Source organism: Geotrypetes seraphini, chromosome 2, assembly GCF_902459505.1.
Source record: "Geotrypetes seraphini chromosome 2, aGeoSer1.1, whole genome shotgun sequence".
Classification (NCBI taxonomy): Eukaryota; Metazoa; Chordata; class Amphibia; order Gymnophiona; family Dermophiidae; genus Geotrypetes; species Geotrypetes seraphini.
Genome location: NC_047085.1, coordinates 378,060,665 through 378,078,787, shown reverse-complemented (window position 1 = coordinate 378,078,787; position 18,123 = coordinate 378,060,665). Strand labels below are relative to the sequence as shown.

At 42.0% G+C, this 18,123-nt stretch overlaps 1 protein-coding gene across 3 annotated transcripts in view; it reads left to right on the top strand.

Annotated features, from left to right (window-relative positions):
* NFX1 (nuclear transcription factor, X-box binding 1) overlaps window positions 1–18,123 on the top strand; it is a 261,059-nt gene that overhangs the window by 34,027 nt on the left and 208,909 nt on the right. For all 3 annotated transcript variants that reach the window (XR_004538087.1, XR_004538086.1, XM_033930649.1), the window contains exons 4-6: window positions 1,651–1,812; window positions 10,268–10,345; window positions 16,881–16,986. Coding sequence is in view for 1 of the 3 variants with exons in the window: in XM_033930649.1 (XP_033786540.1) it covers window positions 1,651–1,812; window positions 10,268–10,345; window positions 16,881–16,986 (346 nt within the window). In the remaining 2 variants the exon portion in view is untranslated. The remainder of the gene's footprint in view (window positions 1–1,650; window positions 1,813–10,267; window positions 10,346–16,880; window positions 16,987–18,123) is intronic.

The following is an 18,123-nucleotide window of genomic DNA, read 5'->3' as shown; positions in this document are numbered from 1 at the left end:
ATGGGATTGGAGTAGAAAGATCAAATCTTATGCAAATTGGACATCAGGAAAGTCTTGCTCTATATGTAGAGTAGACTAATGACTTTTGGCTGTCTGATCATCTTTGCCCTGACTACTCCATCTTGGCAAGGTAGGTTGGTTTTTAAGACCTCGATCGCCTGTTAGATTTGTATGACCATTTTTATGACTAACATCGCCCGCGGCAAGCAGCCGCCAGTTGCTCTTAAGGCCCACTCAACTAGCAGTGTTGCTGCCTTGTGGGTGAAGTCTTGTGCGATTTATCCAGATTAAATTTGCTGGGCTACTTGGTTCTCTCTTCATACCTTTATCTGGTTTCTGAGTGGATGTAGCGGCTTTTGGGACCTCTGTGTTGGGGAAGGCTCTTCTTTCCCTCCCTAGACACTGCCACCTAGAGTATATCTTCTAGAGTATGGAATCCAGAAAGGACATAACAGAATTAAAGATTAGGTTTTTACCTTTGATAATCTTTTTTCTGTTAGTCCCTGTAGGATTCTGCTCTCTCTGTGTAAGCTTATTTGTTCAGAATCACTTGCTTTCTTTCTGCCTTGATTATTCTCCTTACAGGCTTACGAATCTTCCAGCCTGTCGATGAATCCTGTGGGGAGTTTGCTCTTCTGTGAGCATGCATATTACCAATGGCTGTTTCCTGTGGGTGATGGTTACACATTGCAGGTTGTTCCTCAATGTTTTTTCTGTATTGAATTTTGCCTGTTTATTACTTGTTTTTATACCATAACAGCAAACCATAACAGAATTTGTTTATGTTGCCGAGGGTATTCCCCCATGCCCCCTTATTTTGTCATGGATTTGTTCCAGTATGGTTGATTGACTTTGGGACTGAACTGCAGGGAGCTCTAACTCTCTCTAAGGTAGGAGGAGTGCATGCTAAGAAAAGTTTTGGATTTCTGCAACTCTGGATTGCGGGAAGGGATTGAACACGTAGAGTATGGAATCCTAGAGGGACTAAGGGCTAGATTCACGAAAGTCAACAATCGTTGCTAAACCTGTTTGCTAACCGACCCGATTCACTAAACGGCCTACTGCGTGTTTTCCCCCTTGATTGTCCATTTTCCGATCTAGTTGGAAATTAGTAAAACCCCATGCAAAATAGCCAAGCGATTGATTCACTTACATTGCTTGGCTATTTAGTATCTGGTTTTACCGATCCTAAATCCCGATTGCTACTGACGCAAATTAAGTGCCCCATAAAAAGAAAAGACTAAAAATCCTCCACTGTTGCCAGTGTCCCCCGATAATCGTGTGCCCCCCTCCCAAGGGAGGAGCCCGAGGCATCTGAGCCAATCAGGGCCTTAGGCCCCTCCCTGTGCATCACTGATTAAGTCAGTGGGTTTGCATGCAAACTTGATAGTGATTCAGTTGCTGTTGGAAAATCGGCCAACAGCGATTGAGTCGCTATCTTTAGTGAATCTAGCCCTAACAGAAAGATTATCGAAGGTAAAAATATAGATATTATTATTTTATACGCATTGAAGTATTATAGATATTGTTATTTTATACGCATTGAAGTATTTGATATTGCGTGTATGACAAACTTTTAATAAACTTGATGTGATTAACCAGTAAGCAACATTTGTAACTTTCTCAATGTATAATTTCCTTTGTTTTCAGGCTCTTTGATAGAGCAGCTGACAACTGAGAAATATGAGTGTATGGTTTGTTGTGAGGTGGTCCGTGTAATAGCTCCAGTCTGGAGCTGTCAAAGCTGTTACCATGTGTTCCACCTGAACTGCATCAAAAAGTGGGCAAGATCTCCAGCATCACAAGCAGAAGGTACAGCAAAGTGTATGTAACATTAAAAAAAAGATGCTCTAGCACAGTGTTCTTCAACCTTTTTATACCTATGGACCGGCGGGAAAAAAAAAATTATTTTGTGGACCGGCAAACTACTAGGACTGAAATTTTAAAAACCCCGTTTCTGCCCCGTCTCTGCGAGCTCGGTCCTCGCAAACCATCTGATCCCATCCAAGCCTCAGTTATAATTTTATACTGAATGTATTTTATTAAAGTATAAAAAGAAACAATATTCTGTACAATTGTCATTTTATAAATACAAATAATACAGAGCAAGGATCAACAAAACCCCTGTCTCCCCTCCCCTTCACATATATCCCCTCTACTATCAAGAAAACTGAATAAGCCAAATTATTACAGAATGCTACACAGAAATATCATGCTAACAGAATACCGCAGTCACACATAGCAGGAATAGGGTTAGGGGAGTGCAACTAGGGCAATTGCCCCCCTGGTCAGAGAGAGCCCTAAGCCACTGCCTGGATTTTGCAGTCCCCAGTTATGTCTAACACCAGCTCTAGCAGGATATATATTTCAAATCTGATATATTCTAATCACAAAATAGAAATAAAATTATTTATTTCTACTTTTTGTTGTCTCTGGTTTCTGCTTTCATCTCTTTTCACTCTCTTCCTTCCAGTGTCTGCCCTCTCTGTCTCTTCAATTCAGCATCTGCCCCTTACATCTACTGTCTGACCTCTCCCCCTTCCATATGGTATTTGTCTTCTTTCTATGCCCCTCTCCCCTTTCCATCAAGCCTGTGCCCCCTCTGTCCTTTTTACATGATTCATTCCAGCTTCACTGCTCTCTTCATATTTATCTCTCCTACACCAGATCTAGCATCTTTGCCCCTCTCAATTTCTCTGTTGACCCCCTTCCCATCTCATTCCTGTCTCTCCCCTTCCCCTCCTCTAATCTCCCTGCCAGCTGTTTCCTTCCTTTTTTCTTCTCCCTTCCCTCCTCCCCCTGTCCAGCAGTAACTATCTTCCCTTCCCTTTCCCTCCTCCCCTCCCAGCAGCATCTCTCCTTCTCCCTCCCTCCAGGTCCAGTAGCAGCTGTCCCTTTTTTCCCTTTGCCCAGCAGTTTCCCAGACTCCTTTCCCTCCTCCTCTCCCAGCAGCATCTCTCCTTATTTCTCTCCAGGTCCAGTAGCAGCTGTCCCTTTTTCCCCTTGCCCAGCAGCTTCCCAAACTCCTTTCCCTCCTCCCCTCCCAGCAGCATCTCTCCTTATTCCTCTCCAGGTCCAGTAGCAGCTGTCCCTTTTTCCCCTTGCCCAGCAGCTTCCCAGACTCCTTTCCCTCCTCCCCTCCCAGCAGCATCTCTCCTTATCCCTCTTCAGGTCCAGTAGCAGCTGTCCCTTTTTTTTTTTTTTTAACCGTGCCCAGCAGCTTCCCAGCCTCTAACAGTGGCTTTTTCTCCTCTCAGCGGCTCTCCTTACTTGCCAGCGCAGCGATTCAGGAAGGCGATTCGGGTCCTTTGTTAGGTCGCACCGTCTCTGAGGAAAGCGGAAGTTGCATCAACAGAGGCAGCTGTGACTCAGCAAAATCCCCAAGGCTGCCTTCTGAATCGCTGCACTGGTAAGTAAGGAGAGCCGCTGGGAGGGGAAAAAGCACACTGTCTGAGGCTCCCCATTATCTCTCCGGCCCTGCATGGACTACAGTTCGTCAATCTTGCCGGTCCTGCGCGGACCGGCAGGAATTTTCTGTGGACCGGCGGTTGAAGAACTGTGCTCTAGCAAATTTCAGGTCATACCCCCTCACCTCCTCAACCCTTGCTTATAAGTCTTTGTCTATGAAGTTTTACCTTAGTCCTTTTCTTATCCTGTTGTTTTTAAAGGGAAACTGAATAAAAATAAACCTAGAGATATTGTTTGTTACATGAAAACATTGATAGCTATTTTCCAGGGCTGTATAGTCGGTACATCAAATCTTTGACTCAAACACCTTTAGTTTTCTTTTGTCTGACTCAGACTCCAGCTTTGACAACTACTGATATCAAGCTTTAAATTTTTTGGTCTGAATCTAGAGTACTGGTAAAAATAGCATATTTATTGGTACTTTTAGATCCAGCACAAAGTATAAAATTTACCATATATTGTAAGGTTGTAAGTTTTTATGCTGAAGCTGGAGAAGTCAGTAGACTCTTACCGGCTTTTAACTCTCACTCCATCGCCTGCTCTTTTATAATTTATTTATATTTTAACATTTTAACCAAGAAATAACACTTCTTGTACAGAAAATTGAATAAGATATTCAATTCACATAACAGGAAATTAAAATTGATTTAGAGGAAATAATTATTCACTAATCAATATTAAAGTCCCAAATTAAGGAGATCCAAAATTCTAATGAGTGAATGTCAATGATAGAAAGAAAAAAGGAAATCACATCCTAATACAAAAAAGCTAGTGATTACAAGAGCATTTTCTTTCTCTAAGTTGTTGTTACTATTTTCCCTTCAAGACGTTTCATGGTTAGAAACTCTGATAACTGCAAAGGTTCAAAGAATATGTAATTACAAGATTTATATTTTATAACACATTTACATGGATATCATAGAAGAAAAACAGCACCCATTGCAGTTACACCTGGCTTAAGCAGCAAAAATGGTTTTCTACGTCTCTGGGTTTCTTTTGTCACATCAGGGAACATCTGAATTTTTTGACCCAGAAATTTCTTATGTCTGTTCTTGAAGAATAATTTTAATATCCACCATCGCCCTGCTCTTTTTAGTACTTTTTAATTAGTTAAAAATCCAAAAAATGAACACCTAAGTTTACAGGTTTTAAATATCTAAGATTGAAGCTCATCAATTTTTTTGGAACTATGAAATGTGTAGAATGCTTTAAAGATCTTAAGAGATCAAGTAGTCAATGTAATTACCCTATAAAAAAAATATCTGTGAAGATCAGGTCTAGTCTCCTGAATCAGGAAGCTGCTACTTTTAAAAACTATGTTCCTGGCAGGGATGAAAAATAACTTAGTGATAGGCATGCTCAGTCAGATCCTAGACTTTCATGAATTCAATTAATCAGCTGTTACAATTTTTGCACTTTCAAAATCTATGCTGTGAAGGCCAGGGGCTGATTGTCAAGATAAAATGGTTTGTCCTCATTCTACTTAACAACAATTAAAGAAAGCCCAACACAAAATTCCCAGGGGAGTGAAAACCAGATCTATCCTAGCCAAATAGGGGCTTGTTTGATTAGGATTTTTGCAACCAGAGATTTTGTAGAACATACATTTAAGTAACCATACAATGACTGGAGAAGGCGGTTGATATAATTTTGCTTTCTGGTCTTCTTCTGGAACAGAATGCCAGTACTTTCCTATTCAGTGAGAGTAAACAGACCTCTCTTAGGTCTTCCCCATGTAAAAAAAATCCTCACATCAATGTATTAGTCACAGAGCATTGGGATGCTCCTGAAGAGTCCCTTAAAGTAGCCAAGACATTGGCTCGGCTGTATCCGATGGCACAGAAGCGTCAGCAGGTATTCATTCAGCCCAAGTTAGATTCTTAGGTAGCGCATGTAACCAAACACCTGTCCCTACCAAGTGAAGGTGGCGTGGTATTAAGGGATCTGCAGAATTGCAGAGTGGATGCGAATTCGAAATGCTAGCCTTGGGAATCAAGACAGCAGCAGCAGCAGCAGCAGCTTCCTTTGTGACACGCTTCTGTCATACCAGGTTGCAGGAACTTGAACTAGCTGACAGTAAGCCTTTGCCTCAGCTCTTATTAGCAGGAGTGAACTATGTAGTCGATGCTCTCTACAACATCATCACAGGCTCTTTCCTGCAGAGAGCTTTACCTCAGATTCATAGGCTGGAGTTTCTTTGCACACTGTTCTGTCCTTTTTGCTGAAGGTTGTATTTGCTTTCCATGTCAATTAAGAAGTCAGTTTGCTGGTGTTCCAGTCCACAGGATCTAAGAAGGATCAAATTCTGAAGAAGTTGGATGTGAGAAGAGTGCTTCTACGATATCTTGAGGTTACCAATGAGTTGAGGCAATCTGACCAACTTTTTGTGCTCACTAGTCAGGCTAGACGTGGCACACCAGTTTCTGAGGCCCCAATATGCAGATGGATCCATAGGGCCATTTCTTCAGCATATATTGTCTGTGTAAAATGGTTTCCAGTCTCCGTAAAGGTGCATTCGACTAGAAGCGTGTCTTCGTGGGTGGAAGCTTAGGCTGTCTCCCCTGAAGAGATATTTAGGGCAGCGACCTGGTCCACCACTCTTTCCAAGTTTTACAGAGTGGATGTAGTGGCAAGGGAGAATTCTGCCTTTGGATCCTCAGTGTTATGAGCGAGCGCAGTGGTCCTGCCCTAGGTTTCTGGGACTGCATTTGTATTTCCTGTCCATCCAGAATGACACACCTATTGCACTAGAAAAAGAGATTAGGTTCTTATCTTGCTATTATCTTTTCTAGTAGATGGGTGTGTCATTCTGGAGCCCCGCCCTGTCAGTTAATCTCCTGTACCTGCCTTCTGTCTCCAGTTATAAAGTTCAAATCCAAACTGAAATTTGGATGTCAGTCTGACCTTAAGGGTATGAAAAATAATCTATTGCTTTAGCACTTTTGGGGTATACTTGAGCTCCATCAATGTTTCTGTTTGGCTTGATTTTTCACTGTTTTGATTGTGTTCAACATGTTTGCTATGAGTTTGAGGAGTTTCCCCATACCCCTCCTTCACATGTGTTGGGGCTATCGCTGGCTTTGGTACAAACTGAAGGGGCCAGCAGAGCCCTCTAGTGAAGGAGGAGGGATTCAAAAACTGGAGTGGATTTCTTCTGCATGGCTCACGAGCATGGGGATATTACCCATCTATCCAAAATATTTATTTACTAGAAAAGATATTAGCAAGGTAAGAGTTATTCTCTAAATATAGAAATAAAGCAAAGCATAAAGGAGATAAGGTGATAACCATTTTTATTTGGACTAGCTTAATGCATTTATTTTATTAGCTTTCAAAGTTAATCCTCCTTCAATCAGAAATAAGCAAATGTTGACAAATCACTATATATAAATGAAACATGAAAGCATTCCAATGACAGTCTCACAGAAAGAGAGGGTTGAGCAAGGTGAGAGACGGAGACAGTTGGGTGGGTGGGAGACGGAGAAAGATGCATGGGTGATAGAGAAAACAGGACACTGCATCAGTGATTTTATGGTGAGAATACTAAAATGAAATTTTAAGACAATGCAGGAACTTAAGACCTTTGAAATCAAAATAATAAAAATATTTTGACATCCAGACAGGGCATTACAAAACATGAATTTAGACTGATTTTGGCAGATCCGTATCGTCCATCGTCTCTCACTTTGCTCACCTCTCCCTTTTCCTGTGAGACTGTTATTGGAATGCTTTTTATGTTTCATTTATATATACTGATATTTGTCAACATTTGTTTTTCTGATCTGAAGAAGGGTTACATTTGAAAGCTAATACAAAAAAATGCATTGTTAGTCCTTTAAAAAATGCTGTCATCTTATCTCCTTTGTTTTGTTTTATTTTATTTTGTGACAAATCCAGTGCCCGCACATGCTTTGTCCCAAGTTCTGCTAGGAAGAATGTTAAACCCCTGTACAGAAGAGCTGACCAGTTTAGCTCTTAAGTCCATGAGTTCGCTGACCACACTTGAACCAGTAAGGGAGAAATAGAAAGGGACTGCCATGTTGAGCACAAACAGTAGTACACCATCTTAGATTTGTTTTCAACCCAGCTAAAGTGTTTAAAGTTAAAACACAGTCTGTCCCTTTAAGACAGACACACTGCAGAGAAATGAAGAGAGAGCCCACAGAACTACAGAGGGAGCTTAGTTCCACCCCCCTCTCTAAGCTGAGGAAGTGTGGTCTGGATCAGGTTAAAGAGAGGCTGTTGAGACAGGAACTGGGAGAGCCTCAAGAGGAACCTCAGAGGGAGTAGTGCTTGCCTCCCCAGCCAGACTTGGATGAGAAGAGAGACTGGGAAATGCTGGAAGAGTTGGAGGTGCCTTCCATTTCAGCTGGGGAACAGCTAGAGCAGGGATCTCCAAGTCTCTCCTTGAGGGCCGCAATCCACTCGGGTTTTCAGGTGTTCCCCAATGAATATGCATGAGATCTATGTGCATGCACTGCTTTCAGTGCGTATTCAATGGGGAAATCCTGAAACCCGACTGGATTGTGGCCCTCAAGGAGGGACTTTAAGATCCCTGAGCTAGAGGAAGCTGAAGCCATGGACACTCTTGAATTGTTTTAATCTGAGCTAGGCACAGAGGCCATGGACACAAGCCACTAAGGACTGTGACACTGTTTATTTGCCAGTGAATTTTTGTTCTGGCCATGTTTTGTTTCCTGGGTTAGGTAGTCTGCATTTTTTGAAACAGCTGGGGCTTGTCTGCCCAGCAATGGACAGTAGCAGGCTGTGTTACAAACCTGCTGGCACAGCTGAGGTTTTGACTGTGCGTGGTTTTCTTTTGTTAACCCCTTGCTTGAATGATAAGATATTGCTTAAAGATTCTACTAGGGAAGTGTCTTATTGTGGGGAGAGAATCTGCATAAGGGTGGGAATTATTATTGAAGGTTTTGCATTGCAAGCAGATTCTGAAACTTTCCCAACTGGAGCTCTTAAGGGCTCCGCACTTCCCCTAAGAGAAGCCGCATGTAAACCTGGACCTATAGCTAGAGGGGACTGTTATTTGTTACCTGGGATATTTTCCTATGGAATGCTTTGTTTTTTTTCTCTTATTGTTTTGCACAAAATGATGCAATTACAAATATAATAATAATAACTTTATTTTTCTATACCGCCATAGTCAGGTGACTTCTAGGCGGTTCACAATGTAAGAAGGCTGGACATTCAGCGAATAACAAGGTCACAATACAATACAATAAGTCAACATACAATACAAGACAAAACAATACAATACAGTACGATACAATACAATGAGTGTATACAACACAGTACAATATAATACAACGAGTCTAAATATACTACAATACAATAAGTCTAAAGACAACACCATACATAAGTCTAATACAGTATTGTACAATGAGTCTAAATATAATACAATAGTGAAGAGGGGAAAGTTACAGATTGGGGTTCAATGGGTGATGAGTAACTGAGTATTTCTTTAGAACTTCCATTTGAATTGGAGTACTATGGATAGCGAATATCTGAGTACATGAGGGGCATCTTGAGAAAGAAAGAAAGGCGTTTAGAGGGAGGGGAGTCCTAGTGCGGGAGGGGACGATTTTAGTCCGTGAATTTTTCGAATATGAACTAGTGAAGTGGTGGAGAAAGCTGCTCTGGTGAAGAGGACTGGCGTGGTAAAGCCTGAGGTCCAGTAGCAGTCATCCGATTGAATCCAGACTGTTAAAGTGGAGAAATTTGTGTTTCAAGAAATTGTTTAGTTTGGGGAGGGGGGGTCTCCCCCTTTGTTTGGAGGTCACTAGAACATACTGGACAATACAAGCACTGTATGGCCGGTGGTTAGGAATAAAACTCAACTGCCTACTTTTTTTCCTTCTGGAGGTAACTCATACTTACCTGGGACAGTTCACCTTAGGCATGCGCCTAGCAGGCGAGGTTCTGAAGGGTTCCCTGGTAGTAGGGAACACGTCAATTCCAAGTACATCGTAGATAGCCTGGTCCGCTGCACCTAGAAGGGACTGCGGCCTGCAACAATTTCTGTATATTGGGTTTCTTTTGGGAAGGGTGGGGTTGGGGTTTTGTTTTGTTTTTTTGTTTTGTTTCTGTTTCACATACAAGTACTACTAGCGTTTGGAAAATGACCCCATATGAGCATCACTGATGGATTCTGATGAAAAATTTGGTAAGATTTGAAATGTACAGTAACATTTTCACCTGCATTAGTGAACTAAGAGGAAGAACCGTCCTCTCATGTGAAGAAGGAAGAGTACTTCTGTTTTCAAGGATGTAACAGTTTTAAAGAAGCTAATACCCTTGCTAGATTTGATATTAATGCTTTTTGGGGTATTGTCATCATACACTGCCCAGAATAATTGTATACAAAGACTAAAATATACAAGGGTGATTCAAAAATTAAAAGCAATTGTTAAATTACATCATAACCAGGGCAGAGCTAGCAAAATGCATCATATGTACTTGTACTCGCACATCTCTGCGTGCTAGAACGCATCTGATCAGTAGCTCATTTTCAAATTTAACTGAAATTTTTTTAGAAATTCCTTTGAACACACGCAACCTAATTTGCCACAGATTACAGTATGTAACAAAGTTGAAATATAGAAACCTACTTGTTAACTATTTTGATCTTCTTCAATTTAATGAATTTCCTCTATTAATAGTCACAATTACATTTATAGCCATGTAATATATAGCCATGTAATATATTAATTAATAGCCAAAATGTTCAAGTTTTAGTCTAATTTTACTGCTAGAAGCTCAAAATATGTCTCCCTGTTCTCTGCAGATGGGAATAGTGGGTGGAGATGTCCTGCTTGTCAAAACGTCTCTGCACGAGTCCCCACTGCTTATACCTGCTTCTGTGGTGAGTGTTACTTATACTGCTAGAGTTGTCCTTTTTCATGTTGTAAAGATCTGTTTGCTATGATGCTTTTTCCTCCATTGAAATTAAATTGTTTGCTGTTGTAGCTAAGCAGTGGAGCTTGAATTTTTATTCCTCCATTCCTTATGTTTTAGAGTTATTAGTTATGGAGCAAAGACATAACTTGAACAATTTTAATCAGATGTTTGTTCTAGTGTTTCTGCTATTCTTACAGTATATGCAGGTGTCCTAGTTTTGTTGAGGACTGGTTAAATTTGCATTCCCTTATCTTGTCAGACCAGTCCAGATGAGTGGATTATGTTCCTTGTTTTTAAATTATATATCTTTATTGAGGCAACAACAGAATGCCATATACAAGGTAAGCAACAGCTGAAGAGGCATATGCAAAACAATACAATACAAGACTGGGGGAAAGAATAGGCCCCTCCAAGCGAGAAAAACCCAACATACAAGCTGAACAACAGTACCAAATAATTTGCAAGGGTTTGGACATGACATCCGCATCGCCCTATTTTTGTAAAACCCCCTGAACAGCTTGCACCCAATCTCCCCCCACACACACAACCAACCATAACATGCCATCATCATCCCAAAGCCACAACAAATGTACTACAACATCCAACCCTCACACGCATGAAACATACTTCCCCCCTAACATGCTGCCTGCCTCAAGAGAAGAGAGAGAAGCAAGGTGAAAGTGACATGGTCCCTAGTAGATTAGAAAGTTTAACGTTGCTGCAAGAAAAACAAGTATCGCTGGTGCTCAGGAGTCCGGTGCCGGATTACGGTATACTCTCAAATACTTAAGGGTTGTCATTCCAGTTAACTTGCAGAGCCTATACACTATAAATGTCCTCGCTTTGCTCTCTGAAACGGCTGTGAAATTGAGCTTGTGGAGAGCTTACCCTGTGTCTATACTTGGTCGCATGCATTTGTTTAACACGGTCAACCAGAAATTGTAACATATTTGCATACCCAAGGATCACCGGCTGTAAATACAAATCCTTTTTGGACAGATCTTTCATGTTTCAAGCAAGCAAACAGCAGTCCTGGCTGGGTAACTACATCAATGGAGCCAGGCTGACCTACGACTCATTTCGGAGAGTAATCAAAACCGTACTGTTTGACAGATTCATCTCCTAAACAGAAGCCATACTAAATTTATAAATTTATATTTTCCGTCTGTCTATTTCTTGTGTAATATGTTGTACCCTTACTTTTTGCATTCTGTAATTTGCTGACTGTCCAGCCCTCGTTGATGTGAACCGCCTAGAAGTCATCTGACTATGACGGTATAGAAGAATAAAGTTATTATTATTATTAAATGGTTATATGTATTCCAAATGCTTCCATTGTTTTTGAGAAATAGAGATGAGCAGAAACTGCATGGGTTTCTACAATGTTATCTTTGGCAGGGAAAGAGAGCTCGTCTCCCTATCTCCACAATTCAGGCTCCTAAGTGCAGTGTATTGTCCAAATGTATATAAGCTACTGTATAGTCTTTGTATTGTCCAAATGTACTCCACTGTGAATGTTTGCTTGTAGACCGTTCTAAGCTACTGGGAGGACGGGCTAAAGATCTAAATAAATAAATAAATGCTGAACGTGCATTACCTCAGTGTCATGTGTTATGTGCCACATCAATGACTGGTACTGGGAATCTCAGGATTTTTCAGCCATCCCATTGGAGTTATCATTGGTCAGGCCTTTGGCACTTCAGTTGTTACCTCAATAAACTGGGACTGCCCTTACTTCCCGTTCTCAAACTGTCACAACTGCCCTCAAAAGTCACAACTTTTGCCCTCAACAGTGGCGACCTGGCTTTGGGACTGCAAGTGACGAGGTTATTCCACTGCTACTACACCTTATCTCCATCTATTCTAATCTAGCTTTTGTCCCGGATCAGGACTGTGCTGTGTTTAGACAGTGGAGCGGTAATGGATTTTGATATTTATTTCATGCACTCACAGAAGGAGGATAGGTGAAACCGTTCACAGGCCTTCAGACAAAGAGTACGGCCTGTACCAACAGGAAGTGTTCCAATATTTCCAACTCCGTCATTACGTATCCAATCTACTTTGGCAGGATCTAACTGAGGATGTGCAAGAGGAACTGGCGTTTTTGTGTATACTTTGGGGGCGCAGACAAAAATTCCTCTCTGATTTCATCACTGATACCTTCAGGATTTGTGCATGGAACTGAACTATGCTAAGTATGCAGCAGCCTGGAGCATGGACTTATCTCTTCATTTTCAGTGCCAGGACTTTAAGACCTATATACTGGGCTTCTGCAAGCAGGTAGACAATGTACAACACTGGGAACTTCTTTATAAATTTGCCTTACGATTATAAATAGCTCCCAATTGGGTCTGCCATTTGGGCCTCTCTTCTTCTGGAGTGTGCCCTAAGTGACATCATGATGGGGCCACAGTTGGATATATGTTCTGGCTTTGTCCACGAGTTCAACACTTCTGGAAATTCTACTTTCATGTATTTCTACATTATGGACCTGTGGAGTTAAAACTGGATGCTTTGATTCTTTTTGACCATTTCTCCTTGCAGTCGCCTTCTCCTAAAGGTTATTGTTCCTTTTTTGAGGAAGGCCTTTTTTTTGGGAAAGAAAGTAATTTTGCTGGGCTAGTAGAATCTCGGTCTCCTTCCTTGCAACTGTGGCGAATGCAGATGCTGACTTTGTTAAAGCTGGAAAGGACACACATACAACCTACTGAAATGATTAAATGGAGGACTTTTCGGTCGGTCTGAAGACCTTTTTAGTACTCTTCCCTCACACATGTGATACTACTTGTTGCATTTGTAGCTAGTTCATAAGTTAGTGTTTCTGCTCATCTCTATTCTTGTCATTGTATTGGCGGTGGGTGGGGAGGATGTTGAGGGTGAGGGGGAACGGAGGTTATAGGAATTATAAAGAGATGTGCATTGTCTTTGTTTTTCTGTGTTCATTGCAATAAAAATGAATTTACCATAAACTACATATATATTTTTTCTGAGGGGGGGGTACCCCTATCTTACATAGTCCCTACTGTGCCCATCAGTTTCATCCTGCAGGGGTTCCGTTACCAACAGTTTGAATACTTCTCCCTTTAGAGAATCCAGGATATCCCTACTTCTAGATGACACTATAACAGGAGTGTCCCAATCAGTGCCCAACATGTTGAAATAACCTAGCAGTAGTACTTCTCCTTTTATAGTTATTGTATATTACAATTGTCTGCAGTTAATCTCTGTCTTCTACCTGTAAAGATCTGTATGTCACACCAGTGTAAAAAGATGTTCCTTTCCTTCCTTCTCTTTTTCCAATTTAAACCACAAAGCCATCTTCTTGCCTTATAATCTCTCTCTAACAATAACATCACTTTTCCTCATCCAGTCTCCTTTGAAGGGTTCACAGTCATAAGCGCACAGGACAAAGCCGAGCAGACAATTGAGTGCAAGACTCAATCGTGCCGCCATAAAAGTATATTTTAAAGAGCTCTGACGGGGGGTGTGAGGGGGGAACCCCCAGTTTACTTAATAGTGTTCACGCTGCCGTTGGGGGAAGTTTTGGGGGTTGTAACCCCCATTATAGAGGAAACAACCTTTTCCCTATTTTTTAGGGGAAAAGTTAAGTGCTTTACCTACCAATAGGAACACAAGCGGACACCTTCCTAACATCGGGTCCTGAGTGCAGGAGACAAGAACGCGCGCGCCCTGTGGTGCATGGCCAGAGGGGCGTGCCCTGAGGGGAAGGTCAAGCCCCTTTGGAGCCACGAGGAGTTCGAAGAACAACATTATATGAAGATAAGTTCTATGATAAATTTTATAGCGATATTATATGGGGAAACATAAAGGTAAAACTAGGGTTTCTACCCCAGTGATATCTGGTCCTATGGATAAATATTTGACTTTACTTGATATATCGAAACCCATAGACAGATTTGAGTCAATATCAGGTGCTTCATTAAGCTCACCAGATCGTACCCCTTCCAGATCTTCTTGGGTGCTTGGTGCCAGAGAATGGCTTACAAGCAGCTTCTTTGGAAGCCTCTGCCTCAAAGGCCTTCAGATATTGTATATTTAAAAATGCTACAGATATTTGCTGAATCTGTGAGTCAGTTTGAGCGTACGGATGAAAATCCCACGGAAGTTACCCTAAAAGATTTATGGACTTTAAATTTAAGGATGGAGGTTATGCTGAAAAGTACAATGAATCAGATGCAGACTATGTTGATTCTAACATTGGGAACCTAGATAAACGTTTAATAATGGTGGAAAAACAAGCAGTGAATTTGCAAACGTTTTCAGTAGCATCTAGTAAAGAGTCACTGAATATTCATTATAAGATGGAGATGATAGAAAATCAAGCAAGGGAAAGTATCTCAGGGAGATATTGGTGATGACAAATGCGGAAACAATTATGTTTTCAAATTATTATTATTACATTCTCCAAAAGAAAAAATTATCATTAGAGGGAATGGATCAGTTAATTACCACAGACTTAGATTTAACACAATTTTTGGAGGATTCACAAGACTCGACACAAACTACTCTGTTACCTGTCTAAATGAATCAGATAAGGTTTTGATCATGAAACTCTATTTTAGAAATAGAGAGAGAAAATTTTGTGGAGATAAAGTTTTGATTTTTGCTGAGGTTGCTAAACCTACCCAGCTTAGGAGGAAAGCCTTTTTGGCTTTAAGACCTAAAGCTTTTGAGGTGGGAGCAACTTTTTTTTCTAAAATTCCCATGTAAATGTTTGTTAAATATTCAAGATAAAGATTATGTTTTCGGGAACCCGCTAAAGTTAGAATCATTTCTTCAGGGGAGAAAAGTCTGATCTGTTTCTACTCACTTCTCAGTTAAAAATGGGGTACAAAAATAAAATAAAATTGCACTTAATTGTGAGAGGGAGGGCTTCTCATTTCCCCCTAATTGTTTCATTTATCTTTAGTTTAGAATGTATACGTATGCTTCCTTCCATTTTTTGTGGGCTAGATAGATTTTCCTGTCTGTTTGATTGTTTGAAGTATTTTCTTTATTTTATTTTGTATCCATATCCTTACTTTGTGATGTAACAATGTAAAAAAAAATATATACCGTATTTTCACGCATATAACGCGCGCGTTATACGCGTTTTTACCTACCGCACATACCCCTCGCGCGTTATACGCGTGAGCGCGGTATACAAAATTTTTTTTACATAGTTCCCACCCCGCCCGACGCCCGATTCACCCCCCCAGCAGGACCGCTCGCACCCCCACCCCGAACGACCGCTCGCACGCGCTCCCACCCGCACCCGCATCCACGATTGGAGCAAGAGGGAGCCCAAGCCCTCTTGCCCGGCCGACTCCCCAACTCCCCGACAATATCGGGCCAGGAGGGAGCCCAAACCCTTCTGGCCACGGCGACCCCCACCCCGCACTACATTACGGGCAGGAGGGATCCCAGGCCCTCTTGCCCTCGACGCAAACCCCCCTCCCTTCAACGACCGCCTCCCCCCAAGAACCTCCGACCGCCCCCCCAGCCGACCCGCGACCCCCCTGGTCGACCCCCACGACACCCCCACCCCCCTTCCCCGTACCTTTGGTAGTTGGCCGGACAGACGGGAGCCAAACCCGCCTGTCCGGCAGGCAGCCAACGACGGAATGAGGCCGGATTGGCCCATCCGTCACAAAGCTCCGCCTACTGGTGGGGCCTAAGGCGTGTGGGTCAATCAGAATAGGCCCTGGAGCCTTAGGTCCCACCTGGGGGCGTGGCCTGAGGCACATGGGCCCAACCCGACCCTATGGACCGGCAGAAATAAAAGAATTATTCTGTGGACCGGCATCGGTCCGTGGACCGGCGGTTGAGGAACACGGGGCTAAGTTGTGGGCCAGACCCCTCCCAGCTCTACCCAATCTCCACCCCAGACCCCGCCCCCATAATAATACTAATTGCACTTTGCATGTCCCGTGCCTCATCTGGAAGCCTTCCCTCTGACGTTGCAGCGTCAGAGAGAAGGCTTCCGGTTCAAGCGCAGGATGCCCGTAGGAGCCACTCCCCGTGGCTTTGTGCACTGAATCAGTTAGGAAGAGGGAGCTGGCTCGAAGATAACGCCGCATCGATTGCACTGTGGACCGGCGGTTGAAGAACACTGTTTTGGGCCTGATGCAGGTGCTGGCCCTGTGGACCGGCAGGAAATTTCTGTGGACCGGCACTGGTCCATGGACCGGAAGTTGAAGAATACTGCTCTAGCATATAACTTAAAGTAGAAGCCCTACCCATGCTCTATTCCCTTGCATTTACCCTCTAAGCAAGATGCATGTATCGGTTATAGAATAGCACTTGGCATCTAACCAGGACTTAACTGCATAATTGTATAATTCACACATATAAGTGCTAGTATTCTATAATTATATTGTGTAAATGGTGCTTAAGTTATATAATAGTGCACATATCAATTCATTCGTAATATATTTTTTAAATGTCCTGTAAACATAAGTTATTAGACTGTCTGCTATTGCGATCTGGTTTATTTGCAGGTAAGATTAACAATCCTGAATGGAATAGAAATGAAATTCCACATAGCTGTGGAGAGCTGTGCGGGAAGAGACGATCAGGTCAGGACTGTCCTCACCCCTGCAACATGTAAGTAGGTAATAGTAGAATGACTTTGACTAGATCTCTTTGAATTGGGAAGTTCCTGGCACCAACTATAATTTGCCATTTGCTTCACTGTCACTATTGGTAGTTCTCAACAATATGTTAAATGTAAATTTTAGGCATTGCATGCAGGATAACGCTGGGACTGGCATGGAGAAATGCTGCAGTCTAGTTCATTGGCAAGGCTGAAGAGAGAAGGCCAAAGAGAAGTGCTGTCACGGGCCACTGCGACAGCAATATTGTCACTGCATGGACTAATATGGGAGGGGCTGAGCTGCTCTGGATGTCATGCCCTGAACCTGACCATCAAGTTTAAGATGAAGTCATGGCTTATGTAACTCACACTGCAGACTTCCAAATCACTAAATTTTTATTTATAGTGATATAATTGTGTGAGTGGATTCTGTGTCTTCCTCAGTTCTCACTTGAAGAACTATTATAGTGTTTTTTTCATTTTGATTTTGCACTAGAATAGCAGACTATGGACTTTTCCTCCAGGAACTTGTCTAAACCTTTTTTTAAAACCCAGATAGGTTAACTGCTGTACCACATCTCTGGTAATTAGTTCCAGAGCTTAACTATTTGCTCAATGAAAAAATATTTCCTCCTATTTATTTTAAAAGTATTTCCATGAAATTTCATTAAATGTCCCCTAGTTTTTGCATTTTCTGAAAGAAGAAAATGAATTAACTTTTACCCATTCTACATCGCTAAGGATTTTGCAGGCCTCAAGCATATCCCCCATAAGCTGTCTTTTCCAAGCTGAAGAGTACTAACCTCTATAGCAGTGATTCCCAACCCTGTCCTGGAGGAACACTAGGCCAATCGGGTTTTCAGGCTAGCCCTAATGAATATGCATGAGAGAGATTTGCATATGATGGAAGTGATAGGCATGCAAATTTGCTTCATGCATATTCATTAGGGCTAGCCTGAAAACCCAATTGGCCTGGTGTTCCTCCAGGACAGGGTTGGGAACCACTGCTCTATAGCCCTTCCTCATATGAAAGGAGTTCATCCCCTTTACAATTTTGATTGCTCCTTTCTGAGCATTTTCTAATTCCCATATATCTTTTTTGAATGAAGATGACCAGAACTGAATACAGTACTCAAGGTGAAGTCAAA